At 55.8% G+C, this 21227-nt stretch overlaps 1 protein-coding gene across 1 annotated transcript; it reads right to left on the bottom strand.

The window, feature by feature from the left end:
- Positions 1–946: 946 nt before the first annotated feature.
- Positions 947–20629, bottom strand: VSX2 (visual system homeobox 2). Its single transcript, XM_008516420.2, has 5 exons — positions 20253–20629; positions 18889–18973; positions 14788–14911; positions 3803–3983; positions 947–2979 (listed from the first exon to the last, which is right to left on the bottom strand). The coding sequence occupies exons 1-5, from the start codon at positions 20620–20622 to the stop codon at positions 2654–2656; spliced, it is 1086 nt and encodes a 361-aa protein (XP_008514642.2). The 5' UTR covers positions 20623–20629; the 3' UTR covers positions 947–2653.
- Positions 20630–21227: the final 598 nt, after the last annotated feature.

The following is a 21227-nucleotide window of genomic DNA, read 5'->3' as shown; positions in this document are numbered from 1 at the left end:
CCTGCCATGCTCGGGAAGGCCTAGGAGGAGCCTGTGCGGGCAGGACGTGAAGCCAGGCTCTGGGATCTTTCCTTTCACCGCAAAACAGTCGGAGATTACCTATATGTGCCCCAGGCTCCGGGTCTGGGAGGAAGATACCCGGGTCCAATCCAGGTTGCAGGCCATCTGTCATTCTCCTTTGGTGACGGGCTGCCAGAAAAATCTCTTCCACGAGGGAGTTCCACATCTGAGCCAATTTGAAACAATCTTATGAGATTTCTTGAGCCAAAAGCACAGACAGAATCTATGTCGTCTGCTGCCTCCACTCTCTCACCTGGTAATTCCATCCAGCACGTCATCAAGTCGCTGGGTCACAGCCGTCTGCAGACAACCTCATGCCACCTTCCTCCTGTTTCTCTCCTTACTCCCTTCTCTCTGACGCGGATTTAGCACAGGTTTGTCTGACTTTTAGGTCCAGAGACCACGCCCTTTTCTGTTTGTTGCTGTTGTTGTTTTTGAGTTGTAGGTAAGACATTCGAGTGCACATGTGTACACAAAAGGAAGGGAGTCAGTACTGTTGCGGGCCAAAGTGGGCTGTGGGCTTCACCTGAGTGTGAAGGAAATCGGGTTGTTTGTAAGTCGGTAAGTCCCAGGGGGAAAGGCAATGTCTTGTGTAGGGAGCAGGAGGGAGTCATGGGTAATACCCTAGGGGCTCAGTGCCTGGGATATTTTAGTTGTGCCTGCAATAGGAGAGGGTCCCATATCACAGTGACAAATGTCATTGAAAGGTAGTGTCCGCTCCGTGGAGAAAGGCAGGCCCCTATGCCTCTACAGCTGGAGTTATTTTAAAGGAAGAATCTAGTAATTTTGACCTAAATATGACTCCATAGATTTACTTTTTATGCTACCCGTACACACATACACACACCATCCTCACCCACGGAGGACTCCTGGATCCCTCCCCTGCTGTTTTTACATGAGTTTTATTCTTACTTTCATCTTTACAGAAAGTTGCACAGAAATCACAGGTTTAGAATAGCTACAAGTTAGGACAGTTCCAGATTTCAAACATCTCCATATCAAGTTTCTTTCTTCTCACTCTATGTACATTATTTACACACCAGGGGCTACAGTCTAACACTTCAAACCAACAGGGGACAAAGACAAGAAGAACGGCGGGGGGGGTTGGTGGGGGGGAGTTCCATGAACTAAATGAAGAAATCAACTCTTGATACAGAATTAAAATCTCAACTCCCTGTCTCAGGCCTTTCTCGTGCGAGGTATTCCCTGCGAAGGTGGTGGGACAGTAGAGGGAAATGTCATGGGGGTGAGAGGGACATCTGCTTGGCGTGGAGGGAGGAAGGGGCAGCTGCAGAGAGGCCATGGGTATGGCCAGGTCCTCTCATCAGCAGACAGGAAGATGCCCCCAGTCCACTCTTCCGACATGGTCGCTGTGTCTGTCTTTTTCTCGTGGACGCACACCCCGCCATACACCGGGTATGAAGGTCTGTGTGCCTATCATTGAGTTTGGGTCTAACGCTGGCTCCTGTCTTGCTCTCCTTTGAGCCTTCCCTCATACCCTTCTTGTGACCAAACTTGATGACTATTTATAGCCCCAGGCCCACTCCAGGCTTGGCCTCCCAGGAACAGCCTGGATCAAGTTGAATCAAGATTCATGGCTTCCTCTGCCTTCATTTCACAGCTGGATTGGGTTGCTCCAAGGCAGGGCACATGTGAACCAGTAATTTGCGAGAAGCTCTAAGGGGAAAGGTGCCTTGCACAGCAAGTCAGGGTCACAGGCAGCATATCAAGGGAGGCAGGAGATCAGGACACAGACTCAGGGGCCGTGAGTGCAGTGCAGTGAGCCACAGCATCTGTGAGCGGTGTCCCCCGGCTGCAGGGCACAGGCCCTGGACCCACTACAGGTATTGTATGTCGCCATATGCAGTGGTGGCACTATGCTGGGAGGAATGGTGGGGCAGGCTGAGTGTGGAGAAGATGGGCTCCTGAGGGTGACCATGGAGGGCATGTGATGGAAGGTGGCTGAGGGGCCCAGGCTGAGACTTCCCAACTTTACTGTGGAATGTGGGCCCCACTGATGGGGTGGGGCAGTACATTCACATGGCGGGGCCCAGGCCTGCGGGAAGGAGCAGGCTGCGGGGAGCAGAGTTTTGTGGAGGATTGGAGCGCTCAGGACATTGGCCCTGGGGTGCGGGCCCTCAGTCCCTGTCAGGGCTGTGGTAGGCAATGCATTTGCAGCAGTGGGCTTCGGGCCTGGGTGGAGCAGAATCCACAGAGGGTGCATAGGTGGAAAAGAGGGCTCTTGGGAGCAAGAGAACGGAGTGTAAGAGAGGGATCTGGACATGGGTGTCCCCGAGGGATTGAGTGAAAGAGACTTGAGGGGGTGGTTTGGGACAGCAAGAAGGCTTCTGAGGCAGGGCTGTTGGGACAAGGATGCTGGAGAGGTCAAGGCTAGTGGGGATGTCTCGGCACGGCCTATAGCCTCAGCCAGAACTGAGTTGTGCCTGAAGTCATCCGGGGGTCATGGAGGGCCTGTGGGGCAGGGGGAGAGTGGCAGAGGCCGGGCTGGGCCCTGCCTCAGAGAACACCTCCCAGAACCACAGGTCCTGAGAAGAGCAGAGTCCTAGGGCTCCAGTGTCAGGGCGCCCTTGACCTAAGCCATGTCCTCGAGCTGCGGTGGACTCAGCTTCTCTGTCGGCCTGTCTTCGTCCATCGCCTCCTCCTCCTCTGGCTCCTCGGCATTCCGGGCCAGGCTCTCCGGCCCGGACACAGTTCCCAGCACTTTGGTGCTGTGCTCCTGAGCTCTGGCTCGGAGCGCGGCAATGCTGTTCTCCCTCAGTTCCTCCTGGGACATGGTGGCTGGAGGGTCAGGGCCCCGCTCCTCCTGCTCCATCTTGTCGAGCTTGGGCAGGGCCTGGCGCTCCACCTCCGGCTTCCTCCCGGACTCGGCTGCTGCCTCCAGCGACTTTTTGTGCATCCCTAAAAAGAATTGTTGGTATTCGGGTTTAGAAAAGCGCCTGGGAAAGCCATCTTGAACTGAAAACAGCAAAGATAGAGAGAGGCCAGAATTAAGGACGAGCAGAAAGCCTTGCTTCCCACACCGCAGCCACGCGAGTCCCAGGGGCCGGGGCACGGGCTGCAGCCCAGCAGCAGGGCACCAGGCCTGCAGAGGGCTATCTCCAAGCTAAGTCCCTGAGCACCTGGTCCCCAGGCAGCCTGTTCTGTCCCTTCCCAAGAATAGCACTTGCCTCCCCATCCCTCCCTCCTGGGATTCCAGATCTTAGAACCCAAGAGAAGCTGGTGCTGTTATGAGACATAGGCCCAGATGGCAGGTGGGAGGACAATGGCAGGTGGAGAGATTTAGAAGGAGGAAGTCCTGGGCAAAGCTGGAATGATGGCCAAAGGGACCTAGGGGTCCTCTCAATCCCCAAGAGGGGCTGTTTCATTCACCACAAGCCCACCTCCAGCCAAGGAAAGTGGAGGGTACAGACCCTGAGCCAACAGCCACACCCTTCTCACAGGATGAAAGACCAACCCACAGTCAGGGACCCATCCAGGATGACAGTCCTAGGCACCCAGCAGGTGGGTGCAAGTGATAGACACCAAGCCCTGAGCCCAGCCTGCCCTCTGCTCCTGCCCACCCCAGCCCTCGCCCCAGAGGTGGGGTGGCCTGCTTTGGAGGGCCTCTCTCCTGTAGGCTGCTGTGGCTAGGTCTCCTTGCTCTGGGACTCTGTCTCCTCCTCCAGGGAGCCCGCTCTCCTCACTGCAGGGGCCGGGCCCCAAGGAGGGTGCGGGCTCTTACCCAGCAGCCACGGGGCACAGGAGTCCATGATGCCGTCCTTGGCGGACTTGAGGATGGACTCCGGCAGGGGGATGGAGTGCCGCACCATGGCCCCATAGAGCCCGTACTCAGCCATGACACTGCTCCGGCCCCAGCACTTCTCCCGCTTCCTCCACTTGGCTCTGCGGTTCTGGAACCAGACCTGTAAGTGCAGAGGAACAAGTCAGGTGCGTGAGGCCAGACCCTTACCCCTGTGTCTGCCTGGAGTTAAGGTCCCACCTCTCCAATGGCCACCGTCCTCATCCCCTTGTGCCTGCCGGTTTCTCCAGCAGGGTGTCCTTACTAAAGCTCACCCACCCCGTGGTACCCCCGCCATTCCTCCAGGCTCAGAGGTGTCCAGAAGGAGGACACCAAGTCCTATGAGAATACAATGGGTGAAAGGGGTCCTTTTTTTTTTTTCTTTTTAATCAAAGCAGTTCCAGGGTGACGGGACAGGGGACAGGAACGCCTCCCGAACAGGGTCTTGCAGGTGAGGAGTTCCCCATGTGGTCCTCAATTTGCAGCCAGGAAGCGGGATGCAGCTAGCTCTCCTGCAAGTGTTCACACCCCCAGTGTATAAACAGAATCTCTCTCCTGACTTCAGAGGGACAAATTCCTTTCCAGGGGCTGGACTAGCAGCGCCTCCGCCAGAACTCCAGGGGCCAGAGCAGTCCCGGGAGGGGAGGGCAGTGTGGACTCCACAGCAAAGGGCATTTCATCCAGGTCTCAGGAAGCCTGGGAACTAGGCCAAAACAGGGCAGGGGACCCTTCCAGGAGGCCTGAGTCAGCCTCCCTTCTTTGCCCTGTCCTGCGCCAGCCCTGCCACACCACCATGCCCTCCACTCGCCGGCTCTCCACAGTTTTGGACCTCAGTCTGAATGCTATTTGGAGGAGCTGGGCAGCCGTCCCTCAGTAGGGAAGGAGGACAACATTCTGCTGGTGTGAGGAGCAAATGAGGGTAGGTGGCTAGGGAATGTTTCTCTGGCCCCAAAGCTGACGGGTGCAGGTGTGAGTGAGTATGAGGTACCCTGGGGGTGTCTGCAGCCCTCCAACCGCCTTCTTGGAGGAGATCCCAGGGTCCCTGCCATGCTCGGGGGAGGGGGATTTTCTCGGTCTCCCAAAGCAGCCTTCCTGAGACTTCCGGCAGCTGACAGGAGCCAGAGCCAGGGCCAGCTGCACTGTCCCTTCAGCAGGTGACAGGCCCGCGGGAAACTGCTGGGCGCTGGAAGGACCCCAGGCCCGGCCGGCCCTCTCTAGTCCCCTCACTGCCCCTCACCCCCGGGGCGGCGAGACGCCCGGGGGCAGTGAGGGGATGAGGAGACGGCAGAGGCGGGATCGAGAAAATCTATTAGTTTCCTCTGCGATTTCCATGCCCTGCCTGGCCGGGTCCCCGCCCTTCCCTCCGGACCCCTCCCCCGCCCTCGGCGGCGGCGGTTTCAGCTTTTGATGAAAAATTGCTCCAGCTCTATTCAGGAGGCGGCAAAAGAAGAGTCACCCCCAGGGGCAGCCCTGGGCTGATTGAAAAATAAGTTAATTTCAGTTTGAATCGATGGGCCTCAGGCACTGAAATATCACGGGAAATTAAAGCGGCTGCTCTCCCGGGAGCGCGGCATTGACCCGCACTAATTAATGCTGGGGAGGCAGCGCGAGCCGCGCGCGAGCCGCTCCCCCTCCCCGGGGACCCCAAACACTTCTCATTTAACTAATTAGACGGGGAAAATTGGGTGTTAATTTGTTTAGGATTTTTTCCCCTCTTCCCCGCCGGCAGCTCCCTCCCCGGCCCCCGCCCCACGCGGGGGCGCGGGAAATGAATGCGGGGCTCGCCGGCAGATGGCTGCCCCGGTCACTCTGCAATCTTCTCCGACTTGATTGCTTGATTAGGTCGTTAGCACATTAAAAAAAAAAATTGCTTGCCGTCTGGCGCTGGCGTGATGAGTGGGACGCGCAGCAGCGCCTGGGTAATTTATCTTTTTATACGGCAAAGAATTTGATTTCAATCTGCAGATATATGGGGCGCCTTTGACACCTGTTTAACATCGCGCCGCTGACAGCTTAACCCTTTGCTGCCTCGGCCGCCGGGAGGCTGGCGCTGGGGCCGGCGGGAGTCGGCGTCCGCGCGCCCCCGCGCTTCTCACCGCTGCCGCTAGGTGGCGGAGTGAGCGCCCCGGCAGCCCGCGGGAGCCCCGAGGCTGCGGCCGATCGCGGCCGGCTGCATCCGGCAGGGGGCGCCCCGGCCGCCCCGCCGCATCCCCACGGCCCCCGAACGGCCCCGCGGTCCCAAACACGCTCTGCCCGGCTGCGGAAAGACTGCAAGGTCCACGCATGCTTTAAGTTGACCCAAATGTGTGTAACCCTATTTTGGACTTTCTTCATTTGTAAATAAGGGAGAACCTCTAAAAATGAGAGGGACGTGGCCTCAGACGCCCCCGGCCTCTCCACCCCGACCTTGGCCAGCGCCACTAGAAAACGATCGCTGGTCTCACCCTTGGGGGGACGCACCTTTGCCGCCACCGAGTTTGGCACTTGCCGCTCCTGCTCGGCCCTCCTAGAGAGCTGCGGAGCCAATGTGCAAGGCCTTCCCCTGGTCCCGACCCAGACCTCCCTGAGTGCCCCCCCGCGAGGAAAGGGTGTATGTGATGCAAAGACCACTAGATGGCCGCGCGCGCTGCGCTCAGGACCCGCGAGCGGTGAGCAATGCGAGCGGGCTAACTCGGCCATCGTCGCCGCCTGCCTGTCCTGCAGGCTCTCTGCCGGACTATCTGCCCTGCCCAGGACCTGGGTTTGTCTGAGACCTCTGTCCTGTCCCATCTTCCTTCCATTAGCACTTGGTCACCCTCTACAAGTACCCACTTGTCTCAAGCTGCCTTCTCCCACAGAGGACAAATCTGCAAGGACCAATCCACATAAAGGTTAAGTGATTTCTGGGTTCCTCCACCTCTCAAAAAGACAGCAAAGAATGAACCCCTTGGTGGTGGAATTCCAGGCCCCAAGGCTGACCACAGAGGACTGGGAAGGCTTCCTTTATGAATCTAAGTGAGCCATCTGCTTCCCGGTCAGGAGATGACCTTCCTGCTTGAATACAGGTCTTGTTATAAAACAATAAGACCACAACCCCTTAGCGGGGACCCCTGGGGTGGGACTCCAGAATGTTTTGGATTTTAGAAAGAGTATGTGCCGGGTATACCACACGTTACATAACACCCTGCAGCGACATCCCCCAATAGTCAAACTCATCAGTTTTGATTTCTGCAGCAGAACATATGCGTATTTTCACAAGGGATGAATAAAGAGCATAAGATCAGGTCCGGTTTTCGCCACCAAAGAGTTTTGATGACAAACTCATGAAAGAACTTTGTTTTCAGCATGGTTGGATTTGGGGATTCTGGAGAAGGGACTGCGGAGCGTGCAAAGGCAGAGATGCCACCCAGTGTGGATGCCTGGGAAGGGGCAGTGCCCCGGCTTCCCCTGATTCCATGAGCATCCGAACTTGAGACGGGAAGCAGGGCTCTCACATGGAAACAGCATCTTTCTTGGAACACTACAGAAGTGGGTGCAGACTTGGGATTCAGATCTTCTCTGGGGCCTGTAAACAGAACCATTTTCCTCGGTCTCCTAATTTGGGCAAATAAATAACCGGTCTGCAGATCAGGCTTTGCCCACAGACTCTCCCAGGGGAGCTGGTGCCAGCTGGTTGCTCAAACCAGGAGTCATGCAGACCCTTGGTTATGGGCTCCTGGAATGCCTGGCTCTCTTCAAAGACCAGATGCTGCTCCAATTTATGGAGGAAACCTGGACAGCCAAAACGATTTCTTTTTAGGACAGTTGGCAGGGAAGCTGTGGCAATGGTGCCTTGGAGGGAAGTGGCAAGGGATTAGAATTAACCCTAACCACTCTTCATAGTTCCCTGTCTGTTCCCTTCCTGGAAGCAACCAGCATGTGCACAGAAACGTACAAGTTTACAAGAAACGTTGAAGTGAGCCAATCCTGAGAAGGAATTCCCAGCTCTGACAAAAATTGCTGTGTGATCTTGGGCATGTTACTTGCCTTCTCTCAGTCTCAGTCTCTTCAAACATCAAATAAGAATACGTACTTTGGGGCCGGCCCCGTGGCCAAGCAGTTAAGTTCACGCGGTCCGCTTCAGCAGCCCAGGGTTTGCGCTGGTTCGAATCCTGGGTGCAGACATGGCACTGCTCATCAAGCCATGCTGAGGTGGCATCCCACATGCCACAACTAGAAGGACCCACAACTAAAAATATACACCTATGTACTGGGGGGGGGGGTTTGGGGAGAAAAAGGAAAAATAAAAATCTTAAAAAAAAAAAAGAATACCTACTTTTCAGGGTTGTTTTGAGGATTAATGAAATAAGTGAAAGTGGCTAAAATCAGTACCTGTCACACAGAAGGTGCTCAATAAATGCTACCTATTATTATTTTAGTGGAGGTACAGAAAATCAGTGGGAGTCTACCCAGGGGGCAGGGTAATCAACGGCATTACCTGCCCCTCTAGCCTCCTCCACAGGCCCCTTAGCAAGGCTGGACTGACAATAATGACAACAGCAATTCCAGAGCGGGGGCGGGGGGAGGTGGACGACAGAACTAGACTTCAGACTGTACAACTTTAATACAGACAGCCTCTGGGGCCAGCCCAGTGGCTCAGTGGTTAAGTTTACACGTTCCGTTCGGCAGCCCGGGGTTCGCCAGTTCGGATCCCGGGTGTGGACACGGCACTGCTTGGCAAGCCATGCTGTGGCAGGTGTCCCACATATAAAGTAGAGGAAGATGGGCACAGAAGTTAGCTCAGGGCCAGTCTTCCTCAGCAAAAAGAGGAGGATTGGCAGCAGATGTTAGCTCAGGGCTAATCTTCCTCAAAAAAAAAAAATTTAATACAGACAGCCTCTAGGCATCCCGAGGGCTAAAAGATGCCCCTGCACCTCTCCCCACATTTCTCATGTATTCCAGGCCCTTGAGACTCAAACGCAAGAGCACACCCCTGCAGTGCCCAACACTCCTGCAAGTGGGCTGTGATGGGAGCTAAGAGACCCAGGCTGGAGATACCTGCTCTGCCTCCGACTGCCTCTGTGACCTGGGGTGCTTTTCTTAACCCTTCTGAGTTTCTGGTTCCTGTTCCTCATCTGCCCCGTGATACCACCTCCTCGCAGGTTTGCTGTGGAAATTAAATAAAACAGTGTATGGGAAATGCCTGGCGTGTCAGAAGAACTGAAACTTGTTGGCGTGATGCTGGATGAATTCCATAGATGAATGTGCGATGAAATGAGGCTTTGCTTTCCAGCAAATGCTCAATACTCTCTTCACATAAAGCCAGGCCCTCCCATCTCCCACCTTTGAGATTCCTTCTCAGCATTTAGGCCCTTTTTCCTACTGGGTCTCTTGGTTCTGGCAAGCCCATAATATTCCTGCAATGCCTCTCCCACTCTCCTGACAGCTCACTTTCCACAAGACACTGCTCCACTCACGTGGGAGTTGGGCCTGGAAGTCTTCAGGAGAGCCTGCGTCAAGGCCCTGGGGAGGACCAGAGCCATGCCTTACACCTCAGGGCTCCAAGCACCTGAGAAAGGGCCCAAAAGTGACACCTGGAGAAGGTCATCAAGTTTGGATTCTCAGCAAAGGAGAGCTGGGAAGACCCTCCAGGTTGGGAAAGAGCCTGGCTGTCCTGGCACCTTTCCCCTCAGACATGGCGCCCGAGCAGCACTCGGAGAGCCCAGGTAGGAGGCCTCCAGCTGTCAACAGCTGGTCTGGCAGGTGCCTCCACACCTGGCAGAGACAGTCCTGAGAGCTTGTGCCTCCAAGGATGGACTGGACCCAGGAAGGGCTTCTTGCCAAATGGGTGCTCTTCTGCTACAGGGCGCACACGGAGCAGGCTGGGCAGCTCCATCAGCTCTTTCTCTTGCTATGTGGGGAACCAGTATGAGCAGCTGTGGCTGTGCCCAGGGCTTCTCTTGTCATCACATAGCTCCTGTCCTGCAAGTGCCCACCCTTGTACCCACATGCCCAGGGCTCCTTCCCTCCGAGGTCTCCCGGGAGACCCTCTGCGTCCACCCAGGATTGCCCCTCTACAGGTGACATCTTGCACGATAGATGCTCTATGCACATTCTGGTCCCTTGGCTACCCCTGGCTCTGCCCTCCAATCTTATCACATGCCATCAGGCCTGGCGCTGTCAGTCTTGTGGCTGTTTCCACATTCACCCAGCTACTTTCCTCTCCTCTGTCTGGAAGCTGATTAATTTGGGCTCATTGCTGGGGTGATTTAACGACCTCACACTCCACATCCACTCAGCACTTCTGACACCGTATTTCAGCACACCCTTTCCACGCCCTGCTTCAGGCTCTGGAGCCCAGCCTTGCTGCAGCCTCCGATGTCCACCAGGGGGCAGCTCTGCCCACGTTTCCTGGCAGCCCCAGGCGGCATCCTTCCCTTCACACCTGACAGGTCATCTTATTCCTCATCCCACCCTGTCACCCAAAACTCCACTTTCTTCGACTCACATTAACCCAGCACAGACACTCCTTTCCTGAGCCTCTGGCTGCATGCAGTCACCTGGTGAGCTTTAAAAACATACAGATGCCAAGGCTTCACCCCAAACCAATTAAATCAGACTCGCTGGGCATAGGAGCCCAGCGTGGGTCTTTTAAAAGCTGCCCCATTTATTAGTGATTCTAATAAATGTCCTGAGCTGACACACACTGGAACCCTTTCTCATACAGGCACCTATCTTCCAACTTCTGGAATATAATCCCCTAAAACTTCGTTCCCTACCCTCGGGCAGGGACCACTTTAAAAGAGGCAGAATCAAACAGAGCTAGTCAGAGAGTCCAAACCTCACCCATCCATACACAGCACGCCGCCCCAAGTGCGGGTGAGACGTGGGCTCTGCTCACTTTGCATGTCCAGATCTCTGTATGCAGGCATTTTTAATAGACAGAACTTTTGTCAGAAAAGAATATAGTAAACAAACAAGTGAATGTATGTATATACCCCAATCTTACAATTCTAGGAACAAGCGACCCCACAGAAGAAATAAAGTCAGCCTGGAAACCCATTCCCTCTTCCCCAGGGCTGACATCTGGCAGTGGCTTCCAGAATATTCTAGAATTTTTTGGAGACTGCATGGCTGAGTCTGATATGGAGACAGAATCTCTTCTTTCCCCCAGGATGCACCATCTCCCTTCACCCCAACCCAGAGAGATGTGGAGCAAGGAAGAGCTTACCCTCCAAGCACAAGGCAGAGGAAATGGGCCGCTACCAAGGGCCCGGCCCATCGTCACTGCTGTTTACATCGATTATTCCCGCTCGTACAGACGGGCCTTCATGTTTCCCCGTGTGCTCTCATGTGACAGTTGAGAAGCAGGTTTGAATCTCACTCTAACTTCTCTCATCTCTTAGCCCCTCAGTTTCCTCGTCCAGAAAATGGGGATAAGAAGAATATCTAACTCATCCGGTTGTTGTGAGGATTTAACGAAACAAGGTGGGGAAAGCACGTAATGTCTGGGACAATGGTAAGGACTCAATAATGCCAGTAATAACAACACTTCAATTAAACTAGCATTTTGGAAAAATATTATTACTATTTTATAAATGAGTAATTTGGGGTCAGAGCTTGGATTGCTGGCAAGGAAACAAAGGTGAAAAGTAGGTGGTGTCTGACTTTTCACGTCCACACTGGGTTCTCATTAGACATTAGACAGTAGACCTCAGACACACCCAGGGGTCACTTTGGTCGGCCCAGCAAGGCTGTGCGTCTCAGCTGTCCGCCTGGGACTCTTAAGCTCTGCGTGCGCTGCTGCCCACTCCACCGAGGGCAGCCCAGGGGCCTGGGGAGGATGCCCCTCCCTGGGAAGGCTCCCCGCTCTTCCTTTTACAGATGAGGAGGCTGAGAGAAGGGAAGTGACTTGGCCTCTGTCATGCCTGGTGGGTGTCAGAGCCAGACCTAAGATCCAGGTCCTTGACATCCAATCCAATAAACCTTTCCATTCCACCCTGAGAATGTCTAACTTCAGACCTGGAGGCCTCTATTAATGACACCCTTTCCCTCCAAGCCCCCACCCCCAACACACACACACAGGCCTCTGACTGAAGCTGGGGGAGGGGCAGGGACTGGCTCATTGGGGTAGCTTTGCATCTTTTGATGCGCCATTCCTGCCTACATCCACGTGAGGAGAGGAAATGACGAGGAAGGGTGGCAACATAGTGAAGCAAGCGTGCTGGAGTCCAGAGGGGCTCGGGTCTGAATTCTGGCCTCTGTGCCTCACGTGCCTCATCTGGAAAGTGGGAACAGTAATGGCACCTCGCTCATCGGGTGTTCTGAGGATCCCTCGGGAACATACATGAACTACCTCTGGAGGAAACCAAAGGAAACGGGTTACCACTGGAGGGGCTGCTGGTCTGTAGTGGGGAGACTCAGGTTTTATCCTTTTGAACTCAGGTATGTGAATCTACCCATTCAAAAAGTACTTTTTTATGAGTGAATTTTGGGGTTTTTTTAGAACAGTACCTGGTATACTCAAATATTGGTTATTTTTATAAAGAAGGTTTGATACAGGGCCCCCACCTGACCTCACACCATCCCAGCTTCAAGTCAAAGTAAAGGCTTGACACTCAAGAGGCAGGTGGTGAACGTAGAGGTCCTAGATGGAGACCTGGGTCCCTGTGTCCCCAACTTATTAGCTGTGTGGCCTTGGGCAATTTGCTGTGCCTCAGTTTCCTCAGTCATAAAAGGAGGCTAATAGTCTCTACCCCACCAGTTGTCACTAGTATTTAATGGAATAAGAGCTGAAACCAAGTGAGCACTGCACAGGTGCCAGGCACTGCTTGGAACACATTACACATGTGGCTCATCGCATCTGCAGGTGCCACTATCATCCCCATTTTACAGATGAGGAACTGGAGGCTCTAGGGGGTGAAGGAACTTGTCTGCAGTCACTCAGCTGGTAACTGGTGAAACCAGGATGTGCACCCAAGCAGTCTGGTTCCAGAGTCGGTGTCCCTAACCACTGCACCTCCCTGCCTCTCCTGTGCACGTCGCATATTTAGAACACCTAGCACAGGGAAACTGCTCTGTAACTTATAGCTGTGATTACCATTAATACATGCTAAGACTTTTCCTAGGCCACTTGGTAACACATTTTGGGGCAGGGCTATTTGACAACTCACAAACACCTTCTGGGGGCAGCGTTTAGGCAAAGAACTCGTGGTGCTCAAAGAGTGGGAGAGAGTCTTGCCTGGGTTCTCCCACATCCACAAATTCCATAGCCAGTCCTCACGGTCCTGGGGCAATCAACTTGCTCCTCACCCGAGCCCCTCCTTGCTGGTTCTGGGGCTTCAGACACCGCCCTATAGACAACCCCCAGGCAACTTCGAGAAGCCCAGCAGCCACCCGCTAAGGCATTTGCAGCAATGGCTCCCGCCCACCACCACAGCCAGGCAGGTTCTAGGACAGCTCACTGCAAGAGACAAGCTCCTCCTCCCTTCTGTGGATAGTGCAGATGTGGGGCCTACCAACGGGGGACCTTTTCAGCCCTCTACCCCACCACAGCTGCTTGTAATGGCCAAATTTGCGCCGATGAAGGTCAGGCAGGAGTGATCCCCACATATCAACTGGATTGGGCCTTAGCTTACACACAAACAAACTCACACGCAAAGACTCAGAATCAACACCCAGCCTTACCCCACTGGAACCCAATTGGATGGGGGGTGGTGAATCCAGGCCACCATGGATAATGCCCCAAACAGATAATCTGCTTACGACTAATTGAGCTTATTGTTAGTGTCAATGTCTAAAGCTATTGGCTGAAACTCCAAATAGATTTCCCAGGGAGAGGAAGGCTCCTCTGGAAAAGCAGCTCGCGCCTCATTTCCCATTCTCTGGTTCTCAGTGAGAGAGCACAAAGCAACCACACACCTTATTTGGTTCCTTCTCTAGCCCCACTCCCTACCTCCCAACACACATCACACCTGAAGACACGAGGGATCGTGACCAGGAGGAGACGCCGGACCCTCGCCCGCCCTCATTTCCCAGCCCCAGCGTGAACTGCTCGGGACCACTCAGGTGATAGCAGCAGCTTCCACTGAAGGTTGCGATCCAGCTGAGGCAAATCCAGATCTTCTGGAAATGTTCCTCCTACCCCACTCACTTCCTCCTCCTCGGGAGGCCCTGCCTAGATAATCATCAGACTTCATCTTCTCCCAGAGAAACGATTAAGCAGCCCCACTCCTGCCCAGCTAGGGGGCTCTGGACTTGAGAAGGTCCTGCTGCTAATGACAAAAGGCCCTGTACCCACCGCAGCTGAGGACATCCCAGTCCAGTCCCATGCCTGGTTACCCACAAAACTCTCCAGGAGAGGAGGAGAGCTTAATGAGCCGCACCTGCAGGCAAGGTGCCGGCCACATCCTGAGGCGGACCCAGGAGGTGTACAGGAGCAGGAGGGCAGGGCAGGGCCAGCTGTTTGGTTGTGAGAAGGAAGGAGGCTGGGTGGATGCAGGTGGTGGGGAGTGGGTAGGAAGGAGGGAGCAATCTCTTCCTCATGGGGAGCGGGGTGGAGAGAAAGGAAACAGACTAGGATCAGGGCTAGAAGCCACTCTGGGGCCACCTCTGGCCTTGGAGCAGACATTTAGCTGTACCTAGGGGACATCTGCCGTAATAGAGCCTCTGCTCAGAACCTGGCACCCACGCAGAGCTCCTTCTTGCACCAGGGCCCCTCAGGGTCTGTCTGACCTGCTCTTCAGGGAGCCTACAGTCTGGAATGTCAGGCCAGGCCACGTCCGCTGAGTCTCCTGTCCCCCAGCAGTGCACATGGTGGCTGTTCAGCAAATACCTGTCAGCTTAAATGAACTGTTCTTCTTGAGAGCACATGCTCATAGCAGGGGGTGGAAGATGGGTATCCAGGAGCCTGGGCAGTCGATGTCCCCAAGAGCAGGGAAAGGGTGAGAGAGGACTCAGGGCTCCATTACCTGTATCCTGTCCTCTGGCAGCTCCGTTTTCATGGCCAGCATCTCCCGGGCATAGACGTCTGGGTAGTGGGCCTCGTTGAACGCCTTTTCCAGCTCCTCTAGCTGGTAGGAGGTAAAGATTGTCCTGAAGGGAGCAAAACCAGATGCTCAGGACCCAGAAACCGAAAGAGTCTGTCCCAGAGAGGACAGAATGGTCCTCCCCTCTGCCTCCTGGACAGACCCCAAACCCAGGCTGGCTGAGCACAATCGGACACAACCTCTCTCTCACACGCACACATACCCACACACACTTACACACGTTTACACACACACCCGGGTAAATAAACGCCTCGGCCCCACTGGGACCTCCTTCCCGGCTCCTCTCACAGACAGCAGAGTTGATTTTTTTTTTCTGCTTTATCTCCCCAAACCCACCCTGTACACAATTGTATATCTTAGTTACAGGTCCTTCTAGTTGTGGGATGAGTTGATTTTTTAAATTGCACTCAAGCTTCCAAGACTCCCCAGAAGGTCAAATGCAGGAGGAACCTCAGTGTTTGTGCAGCTAAGAACTGAATCTTTCACCCCCTCAACCCACCCAACACCCTGCCGTCCTCTCCTGCCCAGAACTACCAGCTCCTTAGAGCTGCCCTCAGGGTCTTGGGGGCCAGGAAGATGGGGGGGGGTGGGTAGGGGAGGGCACCCTGTCCCTTCCTGTGCTCAGAAGGCAAGGGCCACCTTCCAACCATCCACACACAGGCTCAGCTTCTCACCCAGAGCGGGGCCCAGTTCAGAGGAGTTCCATTCAGGTCACCCTGAGAGAGCCAACATACACAGCCCCCACCCCCACAGAGCAGGTCACATTGACCCATCTGGGGTCATAAACCTCTTTAAGAACCTGGTAAAAATTACATCCTCTCACCCTAGGAAAATGTGCCAATGAATATGCTCCAACATGTACAACTTTGCCTCCAATATTAGGGGGTCCATAGACCCCCTTTCTTGAATAAACACACTACACATCTACATATGGACGCAAGTTCTTCTCTTTTCAGAGCTCAGTCTCACCAAGTTCTAGGTGACTTTATCCTGCTCCTTCACCAACAAGCCAACAGGCAATATGGTCCAGATCCCACAAACCCAACTTGTACAGACGGTGCATTCCCTGTGTGAGCCTGGGGGACTTGGACCCTGGGCCCAGCACAGGGGTTAGAATCCCTCAGTGACGCCTTGACCCTCACCTAACACGAGGGAAAAGTACCAAGTGAAGCCCCTGTGTTCCCTGTGCTGCTGTCGGGGGATGATGCAGGGGAGGTGTGAGGGAGAACGATTCTGCTCTTTATAGAAAATGACTGGTTTGATTCTAAATCGTTTCTCCTATTCTCTTGGGGGGATGGAATGCTTATGGATACAGAAAGTTAATTCTGCAAAATTTTGAAGATCTGCTGCTTTCTATTTCACTGCTGCCACTTACGGAAGGGGCCCTGAACAGATTGTCAAAAGAAACAATCAAAACAGGCAGGTTATTTTCAAAATGAGGGAAACTGAGGCACAGAGGTGTGGCCTGGTCAAAGCCAAAGAGGAGAGCTGGTGAGAGGTCATTTGGGATCATTCGAGTGCCAGCCTCTGCCTGGAAGAGCTCTCATTCAAAAAACCAAACAAGGGGCTGGCCCGGTGGCCAAGTGGTTAAGTTTGCGCGCTCCGCTCGCTGCAGGCAGCGCGGGGGTTTCGTTGGTTCGAATCCTGGGCGTGGACATGGCACTGCTCATCAAACCACGCTGAGGCAGCATCCCACATGCCACAACTAGAAGGACCCACAACGAAGAATATACAACTATGTACGGGGCGGGGGGGCTTTGGGGAGAAAAAGGAAAAAATAAAATCTTGAACAAACAAACAAACAAACCGAAAGTCCTCCCAACTCCCCCTCATTCTGGCCTCAGTGCTAACCCGCGTGTTGAAGCTGACATGCTCTCCAGGGAGCATCCCTGCGCCCCCACAGTGTGACCCAAACCCTGCTCCTGGCTTTATGCAGAGCCCCAGATCCCTCAGGTTCCCACTGTACCCTGTCTGCAGAGGAGCTGGGATTTCCAAGGAAAGAGCAAATTCCCAGAGACTCCCAAGGTGGCTGCTCCATCCCCACTCGCTTCTCCAACCTCTGCTAAGCCCGCTTTATTTATGCGTGATGAAGAGATGCCCATCTCTCATCACTAGATTCCAAGACCTCTTACCTGAAATCCCCAAATGAGAGAAGCTCAGAAAAACACATTTTTTACTAATTAAAAACTGCACCCACAATCAGTAGCCATTCTCCTGTCTCCAAAAATGTGCTCCCTTCATGAAGCAGAAATAGCCAGAAACCTAGGGCAAGTGGCAGTTGCTGTCCTGTCTCCCTGGGAACCCTCCAAAGCTCCCAAAGATTTCGCTGGTGGAGAGGGTGTCAGGTGAGGGCAGAGAGTCAGAAACCTTAAGCAGGGACTTGGGCTATGGGTCAGCCAGCTCCAGGTGCCACACAAGGAGATGGCCTGGTGCACAAACTCTGGTCTGGGACCCAAGGTTTGGGGGATGTTTTTACAGGGTTCCCTTTGGTTTGGGAACCCCTGCCCCCATTCCCGCACCGGCTAGAAGCGGTACAGCCAGACTCCAACCCGCCCTCCCTCCGCGGTCCTGGTGTCCGTCCCTGCTGCGGAAGCTGACAGCGCTACCCACCCCGGGAGCAGCATGAGATGGATGCATAAGAGGTGTTTTAATGAATATTTGTTGAATGAATAAATATTAAAAAAATGACCCAGGGTCAGGACTAAAAACAATATTTCCGTTTAAAATAAAACAAACTAAACAAAAATAAACAGCTGCCTGAAGGGAATGAGCCGAGGTTATCGAGAAACCAAGTCAAAGTTCACCCTCATTCAAGCCGGAACCTGTTGGGGCCTGAGAGGTCGGAAAGAGCCGTTTTAAGAGGTGAGGGTCAATAGTGGAGTTTCCGAGGGCTGAGGAAGAGGGAAACGCAGAGAAGCACCCAGAGATGGGGTGCGCAAAGATGCTGAGAACAGAGCGAGGAGAAGGGGAGGAGGTGGGGCGGGGAGGGGAGGCGGAGAGCTCCCCGGGGAGAAACGTCCCCAGAGCGCGCGGGCAGCCCGCGGGCGCCCCCGGGACGGGGCGGAGAGAGGGAGACTTGGGGAAGCAGCCGGGCGAGCGCAGGGACGGCGCCTGGAAGCAGCGCTCCAAGAAAGGCCGGTAGATTTGTGGTTCTCGCTCCCTTATAAAAACCTCCTCGGGAATTTACACAAGGAACTGGTAGCCGTGGCGCCGATGCCGATGCCGAAGAAAGTGCAGGTCTGGGGTGGGGGAATTACTTTTCAGCATCTACCTTTCGGCGCCTACTGAGTTTTCACTTTGTCCAAGAAATGCCTATTTTGAAGACATATCTTTTAAAACTCTGTCTTGGGTCTGTACCTCAATGCAGCCCACTCCGCTCCAGCTAGGGCTGGTGGGGTCATCCTGTCCACACACTCCCTCCTCCCCATTTTACAGACAAGGAAACTGAGGCTCATGGAAGGGAAGAGACCCTCTCAGGATCACAGAAGAGTAGAAGCCTAACGAAAATTTTCCATCGATGTAGACACCACGTTCAAGATTTGGGGGGAACGGTGGCAGCAGAAAGATAGGGGTTAGCAGAGCGGACAGGGACCTCGGGAGAGGAATAGGGGCCTGGGGGCAGAGAGCAGAGGACCCGGCTCGGGCGGGAGGTGGGAGCCGATCTGCCTGCCGTGAGGCGTGCGTGGCTTTCCAAAAGGGCTGACGCAGGGAACGCATCTGGGGGCCGCCTGGCCCTCTCTGGCTCGTGTTTGGCCCTGGTTGGGGCCTTGCCTTCCCCGGCAGAAGGAGAAAGCCCGAACGCTGCCGCTTCCTCGGCGGCCGCTCATCCTCCTCATCCGGCGCGGCCAGACGCCAGGGCCCGGGCAGATGTCCCCAAACAACGCCCGGTCTCCTCGCCCTGGCGCAGCCTGGGACCTCAAATTAGGAGTCGGCGAAAACAGGGTCCAAGCGACCCGACTCCCAAATGGGACGGCAGGGGGTAGGTGACCAGGAGAGGCAACAGAAAGCGCCGCAGGGCCTTACCTGTGTCTCCGCTTCTTCCGTTTCTTGGTCTGGTTTAAAGCCGATTTCGACATTTTTCGGTCGCTGGAGGAAACATCTTCAGAATCTGAAAAGCGGGCGGAGGCACATGCGGCAGAATTGGGGGCGCGCTCGGCACTGCCCGGGCGCGTCTGGCTCCTGAAACCCGCGAGGGCCCCACCCAGGGCCGCCTCCACGAGCGCCGGGGCCTGCCCTGCCTCCCCGGCAGGCTCTCGCGGAGGTCGACCTCATCCTCAAGCCCCGGCTGCCTCTACCCAAGCCGGCGCCCGAATCCGCGGGTTTTGAAGAGATTTCGTTGTAAGAGAGGCAAAGGCCCCGACACGCTTGGGGCAGAGACCGCAGGAGAGGTGGCAGCCTCGCGGGGTCGCAGGAACCCCCGGCGGCGCTCTGGGCTCTGTGCCCTGCCCTGCGCTTGCAGCCCTGGCGCCCCTGGACCGAAAGTTGTCCCCAAAGAACGGAGCCGGGCTCCAGGAAGGGCTGGGGGCTCCCGGCACAGCCCCTTTTTCAGTGCTGGCACAATGCGCCCCCGCTCGAGATTGGAGAGACTGCGACGCGCCACTTTTCGTTGCCCCTCCAAATAAAAATAAATAAATAAATAAATAAGTAAAAACGATAACGAAAAATCGGGGGAATCGCGGAGCACGAACCAGAGGCGGAGGGCCGAGCGGGCGGGGACGCACGGCCGGGAAAGCGGCCCGGGGAGGGTGCGGCGGGGTCATCCAAGGGCCCCAGAGCCAGTGAGGCGCCGAGATCCGATATCTGGTGGCGCTTAGGTGGGATCTGGCTGTCCAAGCTCGTGGAGTGGAAAACAAACCCCAGCTGACCAACGCGGGGCGTTTGGAATGGAGAAAAGGAGGAAGGAAAAGACAACTTTGGACACCAGGGCTGAGGACGAAGCCTGCACCCGCTTCCCCGGCCGCCAGCGCGCGGACCAGAATCCGCCTCCAGGGGCGCAGGTCCTCCGGGCGGCCCGGACCTCAGTGGAGCAGCAGAGCTGGGGCCCCCAGCCCGCCCTACGGGCTCCGACACCGCCCCGTGGACTCCGACACCCTAAGCCGGGTTTCCACTGGTGGCCCAGCCGGGCGCCGCGGCAGAGCCGGCCCGACGCGGGGATCGAAGAACAGCGCGGCGGCCAGAAACGCTGGGGCCGAAACCCGGCGGGTGCGGGCAGCATCCTCCCAGCCACTGGCCTAGGGGCGCCGGCCCCAGGCCCGGGCAGCGACCCCTCGGCCTGGCACGAACTTTTGCGCCAGGAAGAGGCCTGGCCGTGCAAGCGAGAGCCGACGGCGTGGGGTTCCTGGCTTTCGCCCCCGGTCAGGCATCCACGCAGCCTCGCCCTCACCTACCCGAGCTGGCCGTCTGGCTGGTGTCCAGCGGCCCCGACGCTCTGCCCAACGGCTGTAAATGGACGCTCTGCGGGTCGGACAGCACTTCCAGGAAGGTGGGCTGCGCGTAGAAGCCGGGGAGCCCCCCAGGCCCCAGCAGCCCCATGCCGCCCACTCCTGCGGGACTGAGCACGGAGCGCGCAGCCAGCAAGTGCCCGGGGGCCAGGCCGTCGAGGGCAGCCCGCGGGTGGGAGCTGGGGGGCTCCTTGTTCAAGCCCAGGATCTCCTGGATGCCAAACCCGGTGCACCTGGCCGGGGCGCTCCCCGAGGTACTCTTGGCCACTGTCTCAGGTTTGGGCTTGCTCAGCGCTTCCCCGGCTTTCCCCGTCATCTCTCTGTTCTTTGGAGGGGCCGAGGCCGCAGGTCTTTTGCTCCCCCCACCCCCCCGCCGGGCTCCTTGCTTCGTGAAGTTGGTCCCAGGTGCCCCCTCCGGTGTCTAATGCTCTGGAGCCCCAAGGAGATTCCCCTTTTATCCAACCAGGCTGCAGCCCAAGTGGGGTCAGAGCTGAGCAGCCAATCACCGGGGCCAGGAGCGATTAGGAATTCCAAAAAGCTGGCAGCTCCCGGCCGCACGCAGCACCGAGGGGCCAGGGCGCTGGGAGCCAGGCACTGGGTGGGCTCTGCAGGATGCCCAAGGGCAGGGACCCCTGAGGCTGAGATGAGACAATAGGGCTGTTCCAAGAGGCAGGGTAGTTTGGGATTCTGGGCAAAGCATAGCTGGGACACGTCCCTGGGGTGGGGTGGGAGGATGGGCTGAGGGCAGAGCTAGAGACTGGAAGTCCTCCTCCCTCTCTCAACTCCTGTGCCGGTTGGCAGGGTCGAAGGAGCCCAAATATGGGACCCCCGTGTAAAAAGCAGAACAGGAGAGGGGCACGTGCTCTGGGCAGGCTGTGTGGTGGCATTGGAGAGAAAAGAAGGGGACAGGGTGCAAAGAGG

This window comes from Equus przewalskii, chromosome 25, assembly GCF_037783145.1.
Source record: "Equus przewalskii isolate Varuska chromosome 25, EquPr2, whole genome shotgun sequence".
NCBI lineage: Eukaryota > Metazoa > Chordata > Mammalia > Perissodactyla > Equidae > Equus > Equus przewalskii.
This window is presented reverse-complemented; position numbering and strand designations above follow the sequence as displayed.

What these genes read in the sequence shown, in the direction of transcription:
- VSX2 (XM_008516420.2), bottom strand. Translation starts at nt 20,622, where the DNA reads ATGACGGGGAAAGCCGGGGAAGCGCTGAGCAAGCCCAAACCTGAGACA. An exon ending in CGGAAGAAGCGGAGACACAG is followed by an intron (nt 14,912 to 18,888) that starts GTAAGGCCCTGC and finishes TGCTCCCTTCAG; the next exon opens with GACAATCTTTACCTCCTACC. An exon ending in CTGTGCCCCGTGGCTGCTGG is followed by an intron (nt 2,980 to 3,802) that starts GTAAGAGCCCGC and finishes AATTCTTTTTAG; the next exon opens with GGATGCACAAAAAGTCGCTG.